This window comes from Muscardinus avellanarius, assembly GCF_963383645.1.
Source record: "Muscardinus avellanarius genome assembly, chromosome: 12".
Taxonomy (NCBI): Eukaryota; Metazoa; Chordata; class Mammalia; order Rodentia; family Gliridae; genus Muscardinus; species Muscardinus avellanarius.
Window position 1 is genome coordinate 14,920,510 of NC_137798.1, and position 6,535 is coordinate 14,927,044.

Sequence of the window (6,535 nt, forward strand, 5' to 3'; positions counted from 1 at the left end):
CCACTCTGTGTTCTTGGAGGCTCCTGCTTGACTCCTTTCAATTTTCTTGCAGAGAAATACATACGTCATTCAGCAAAATCAATGAGGGCAATTCTTAAAAAGCCATGAGTGCCCAGGTCAGAACTTTTTTTTTAATATGGAATGATCTGCAGATTTGCATGTCATTCTTGTTCCAGAGCCATGGGAATAGTCTCTGCATCATTCCAATTTTAGTATCTGTGCTGCCAAAGTGAGCAGAGTTTTCAAGAACTTTATAACCTACCCATAAAAACAAACCTAACTAAAAAAAAATGCAACTATAGTAAATTATTGATTATTATGCTCTTAAGTAAATCATATTTTATTGAAATTTTATTATTTTCTCCTTTTATTGGTGCGTCGTAATTGTACATGATAGATTCATAATGACATTCATATCACGACATTATCTGGTCTTTTTCTGAGCATATTTTTCTGAATAACTTAGCACTTTTTCAAGTACTATTCTTCAACGTTTCTACCTTATTCAGGCTGTTTTAATGATGGACTCAGAAAAAAGAATAAGACTGCTTCAGTTTGTCACCGGTACATCCCGTGTGCCCATGAACGGCTTTGCTGAGCTCTACGGTAAGGACCGTGCAGGGATCCTGAGCAGGGGGGCAGCGCCAGCCGACGGTGTTACGGCTCCTGACTCTGCCGTTTAATGTGTTTAGCTCGATGTTTACAGAAAGAATTGAGATTTCTAAGCTACGATCATAAACACTGAAGTAGGTCAAAATAGATTTACACCTTTTAATCAGATAGTGAAGGAGAAAAACAGGAAATAGTTTGAGGTGCTTTCTTTTCTTGAACGTGAGTCCTGTTCTCAGGATACTGACACTTCAAGAAAAGCATCAGCTCCAGGGTGTCAGGCCTGGACGCTGACGTTCCGGGCGGTCGGTAGCGCGCTGAGTAAACGAGGAGTGTCACCTGGGAAACGGGGCTGAAGCGTTTGCTGTCAGACTATTAAATGCCCACCTAGAAAGAGACACGTAACACTCACATGACTTTGGCTACAGTGTGTTGTTCCAATAGTTCTGTTCTATTATTGGCTATTGTAATTAATCTTATATGAATTTATAAATTAAACTTGATCACAGTATGCACAGTGAAAACCATATCTAGGGTATGGTACTACGCACCGTTTCAAGCATCCACTCGGGATCTTGGGATGTATTCCTCTTGGATTAGAGGGAACTACTGTGGATTTCTTTGGGGCTTGCTCAGAAATTTTATTATAAATTATTTTCCTCCTGATGCTTGGAATTGAACCCAGAGGTATTATGCCTTCAAACTATGTGTGTGTGTGTGTGTGTGTGTGTGTGTGTGTGTGTGTGTGTGTGTGTGAACCCAGGGTCTTTTTGCCTCTGAGCTCCACTCCCAGCCTTTTTTTTTTTTTTTTTTTTTTTGCAGTTCTAGAGATAGAACCTAGGGGCATTCTACCTCCAAGTGACACCCCCAGCCCTATTTTTTACTCTTTATTATGAAACAGGGTCTCACTGAGTTGCCAAGGGCCTCACTAAGTAGCTGAGGCTGTCTGCGAACTGTTATCCTTCTATCTCAGCCTCATGAATGCTGGGATGACAAGCGTGCGCCACGATGGCCGGGTATTTTTTATTTTGAAACGGGGTCTCACTAGGTTACCAAGAGTCTTCCCAAGATGCCGAGGCTGTCCTCGACCTATCTCAACCTTACAAGTAATCACCACTAAGCCTGACTTGGAAGTGATTTTTTGTGTGTGGTGGTACTGGGGTTCCTGGAATCCCTTCTACCTCCGGGCTATGCTCCCAGACCTATTTTATACTTTTTTAATTTGGGAACAGGGTCTCTTAAACCAGCACAGCTGGCTTCAAACCTGCGTGATTCTCCTGTCTCCGCCTCCCAAGCACGGGGATTACAAGCGTGTGCCACCACGCCCGACTTGGAAGTGATTTTTTAATATTTCATTGTGTTTAATTCTGTTACTTCAGCTTTTTTTTTTTTACAATAACACTTACATAATCAGACAAAATAAAGCTGGTTTTGGTGGGACTCAAAAGAGAATCTCGTTTTGTCTGTGTGCCTCTGAAGGTGTCAGTAGAGAAGAGTGGTGTGTAGGCCCCGCAGACAGCAGGATCACAGCACCTGCCCCACGCCATGGGCCACTGCTCACTGTTAACGTCTGCCAGGAGTCCACATTCCTGGCTTGACAGCGGCGCCATCACACAGGACAGGTTTCTTTCTCTCGAGTTTAAACCAGATCCATTCCCTGTATAAGTTCGACATTAGAAAAAGTGGGTTTTGAACCAGGCATAGCACACGCTTGTGATTCTAGTACTTAGGAGGATCACAAACTTGTTTCAAAAATAAAAAGTAAAAAGGGCTTGGGGCATACCTCAGAGGTAGAATGCAGCGGGGTTCAATCCCCAGTATTGGGGGAAAAAAAAAAAAGAGCCGGGTGTGGTGGCGCACGCTTGTCATCCCAGCATTCGGGAGGCTGAGACAGGAGGATCACGGTTCGAGGACAGCCTCAGCTACTCAGTGAGGCCTTCTGCAACTCAGTGAGACCCTGTTTCAAAATAAAGAATAAAAAATAGGGCAGGGTGTGTATCTCAGAGTAGAAGGCCCCTGGGTTCCATCCCCAGTACCACACAAAAAGAAAGAAGAAGAAGAAGAAGAAGAAGAAGAAAGAAAAGTCGGTTTTGAAATGCCCAGTGACTCCTTGGTGTAGTAAATGAAGCCACCAAAACTCTTCCTCTTTACAGGTTCGAATGGACCACAGTCTTTTACGGTGGAGCAGTGGGGCACCCCTGAAAAGCTGCCAAGAGCTCATACCTGGTAAGCGGTTGCTTTGTCCTTGACAGAGCGGAGCCCCGGAGAGCAAGCTGCTCTGTTGGTCTGAGTGCATCGGGTCCAGCCGGTCTGTGCTACACGCGGGGCTGGTGACACTTAGCCAGGAGTGGTGCTTTATGAGGTAGGCCTGGGCTCCAAGTCTAGGAACCTACGCTGGGCATGGCGGCACACGCTTGTCATCCCTGCATTCAGGAGACTGAGACAGGAGGATCCGGGTTCATGGACAGCCTCGGCTACTTAGTGAGGCCCTCTGCAACTCAGTGAGACCCTGTTTCAAAATAAAGAACAAAAAGTAGGTAGGGCTGGGGATATAGCTCAGAGGTAGAATGATCCTGGATTCCAACTCCAGTGCCAAAAAAAAAAAAAGTCTAGGAACCTGAATGTTGGAGAGGCCAATCCAATCTGACGGCCGTGTGTTACGTCCATTGGTGGGTGAAATGCCATCCCAAGAAGGGGCGGGGCACTTCCCCTTCGGATCTCAAATCCATAGACTCCAGACATTTAGAAGTCAAGGTAGGGCCCAAGGAGTCAGGGGGTCCATGCTGGAGCCCAGGCCCGGCCTAACACATGGGTGCAAAGATGTCCGTTGGTGCCCCTGGAATAGCCTCACCCCAAGACAGAACGTCATGGCGTGTGTTGTGCTAATAATTTCTAACAAGTTCCTCTCTCCTTCCAGCTTTAATCGCTTGGACTTACCGCCCTATGAATCATTTGAAGAATTATGGGATAAGCTGCAGGTGGCAATTGAAAACACTCAGGGTTTTGATGGAGTCGATTAGATCGCACATGGCAGTCGGTGGCCGTTTTTATTGCTACCGTTTTAGAAGCAAATTTTTTTACTTAAATTTTCCAGGGCACTATTAAAACTTGGTCCCTGGGTCTTCCCATATTTTGGGAAAAAAATTAAAAACACTAGAAGAAATAGCATGACTATTAATAAATAGTATTAAGAAATAGTATGACTAAAAGAATAGTTTTACTTTTATTTCGATCCCTTCTGTCTTGCATTCATGCAGTTACTTCTTTCTACCTTTAGAGAGCACAAACAGGATCTGTCCTGTGTGTCTGAAACAGTGCTCTGTCCTGAACACTTACCTCTCGCAGTATTTGCCAGCCAGGTCTTTCTAAACTACTGAAATATAACTGTGAAATATTTGTGATAAGTATCATGTATGAAAAGTTAGATGCGTTTTGAGGAGGAAACTGAAATTTGGGGGGAAATGCTCTAATACTGAGTAAACTTCCGTATTCTCAGTGCTACCTACAGCTATTTATTATTTTGTAGACTTGCCTAATTACCTTATTCTCCAGATTCTTGAAAAAACCTTGGAAAGTGTGTTACCTGTATTTTTAGTCAGTTGACACTTTAAAAAAAAAATTGTGTACTTCTTCACTTTGAAAGTATTTGGGTTTGCCAGGCGTGGTGGGCACGCTTGTAATCCCAGCACTTGGGAGGCTGAGACAAGAGGATCACACAGGTTCGAAGCCAGCCTCGGCTACTTAGTGAGGCTCTCAGCAACTCGGTGAGACCCTGTTTCCAAATAAAATATATTAAAAAAAATAGGTCTGGGAGTATAGCCTGGGAGTAGAAAGCCCCTGGGTTCTACCTCCAGTACCACAAAAATTATATATATATATATATATGAAAGTATTTGGGTTTTGTTAATCCACAGATTTACTAAACAAGGTAGATTATAAGATGTAAAGCAAATTCCCATTTGCAATAGATGGGATGTGTTAGAGCCTTCCTCTCAGTGAATGTCCTTACGGTTCATTAGTGTGGGCTCTACTTTTCAAGCTGTAGTGTGGTTAAAAGAATTCCTTCAAGTATTAAACCAAAGCTCCACAAAGCAGTATTTCTAAATAAGCCATGAAGAGTGGAGTTAAATGCTCCTGTCTTTCCTGGTCACTCTTAAACTCACAGTTATGTAGTAGATACATGTTTACATGGTTTATTATGTTTACAGTTTAAGCTGATTTCTGTAGTTACATTTTTGTATTTTTAGTATTATTTTAGTATCAAAAGCCAAAAATTTGTTAAAAATAACCAAAGAGCAGTTAAATGCACACTTTGTATAAATTCGTTACCACGTTGTTTTCTGTTTTCTAAAAACGCTGTTTACTACGAAAATGATGGTGTTTGATGACACATCCAGAACGCTTTAGGCAAAACACGACAGGTAGAATCCTGTTAACCAAATACAAGTGCCTGCGCGTGCGTGTGTTCAGCAAGTCTGAATGAGAGCTTTGTGTGCAGACCGTGCTAGGCCCTTGGGCGGAATCACTAGTGACGGTGGGACTGAGCCCAGCCTTCATCCTCAAGGAACTCACAGAAGCGTAAATGAACCATGTAAAGGAGGGTGAGCTGCGTACGGAACAGTATTACAGGCCCAGGCCACCTGCAGGGGTCAGGTGTGCCAAGGCTTATATGTTTCATGTCTGTATTGGAACAATTATACAGAAAATAGTCTTATAAAAATTAAGTCTATTTCTCAATATTGTACCTGGGGGATATAGCAATAATTGTAAATATATGTTTAAACATTCTTAAATGCATATAATTTTCTGTAAAACTTGTAAAAAGCCCTTCTGGCTGTTGGGCTTAGTTTGTTGGGAATAACATGATAGGCGCCCAACAGCAACAGTGTCGATTTCAAACGACAGTCACAAAACCACTTTTCAAATCCGACCTCAACAGCTTGGTTTAGGGAAAGTGATCCACAGATCCGTGCACCTTCACCAGCGTCCAGCAGCATCTAGGCATGACCACTGGGTGCAAATCTTCTCACCTCCAACTGTGTGAACTGGAGCGACCGAATCTTAGTTCCTGTTTCTTCATCTGACAAATTAGAATAATCACAACACCCTTATCATCACACAAATTGTTGTACGTCCCGGAGAACTGCGAAATTAGAAAGTGTTTTGCAAAGTATTACAACCAGAAAATGCTTTGGAGGTGGCCATCAGATTTTGTCAAATCAGTTGTACACACTAACTATGCTCCCAAAGACCCTCCTCATTTAAAAATAAAATGATGCCGGGCGTGGTGGCGCACGCTTGTAATCCCCGCGCTTGGGAGGCTGAGACAGGAGGATGGCACAGGTTCGAAGCCAGCCTCAGCTACTTAGTGAGGTTCTCGGCAACTTAGTGAGGCCCTGTTTCCTAATAAAGTATAAAATAGGTCTGGGAGTATAGTCCGGAGGTAGAAAAGCCCCTGGGTTCCACCCCCAGTACCATAAAAATAAATAAATAAAAATAAAATGATTTACCGTAGACAAGGATGGAGGGACATGTCTAAGATGGTTAAAGCAGGACTGTACACGGTCTTTAAAATAGCACACCCGGCCCTCTTTTTATCTGACTGGTGACACTCATGTGGCTGATCCTGTGACTCGGACAGAACCTGGTGTCAGTGAAGCCAGCCTTGCTCGGGCCACCGCGGCCGCCGAGCGCCCCGCTGCGGGTCGATGGGCCAGGAGCCCATGCTGCGCGGCACGGCCCCCACCCCGGGAAGAAAGTATCTCAGATGGAGAGTCAATAGAGACATTTTTATAAAGCAAGGGCACCATACTTTTCTAGAAATGAATTCTAAGCACATTATTTTAGTCTGTATTTTCTATCATCAAAACATTTTGACAAAATTGTATTACAAATGCAAGTTTAAATGGTATTTGTTCTAGTGTTT

At 43.4% G+C, this 6,535-nt stretch overlaps 1 protein-coding gene across 4 annotated transcripts in view; it reads left to right on the forward strand.

The window, feature by feature from the left end:
* Window positions 1-3,629, forward strand: part of NEDD4 (NEDD4 E3 ubiquitin protein ligase) — a gene marked incomplete at both ends in the record, with an annotated part of 113,615 nt that extends 109,986 nt beyond the window's left edge. For all 4 annotated transcript variants that reach the window (XM_080707990.1, XM_080707987.1, XM_080707988.1 and 1 more), the window contains 3 exons: window positions 510-606; window positions 2,763-2,835; window positions 3,527-3,629. In XM_080707990.1, the coding sequence (XP_080564116.1) occupies window positions 510-606; window positions 2,763-2,835; window positions 3,527-3,629 (273 nt within the window). The remainder of the gene's footprint in view (window positions 1-509; window positions 607-2,762; window positions 2,836-3,526) is intronic.
* Window positions 3,630-6,535: the final 2,906 nt, after the last annotated feature.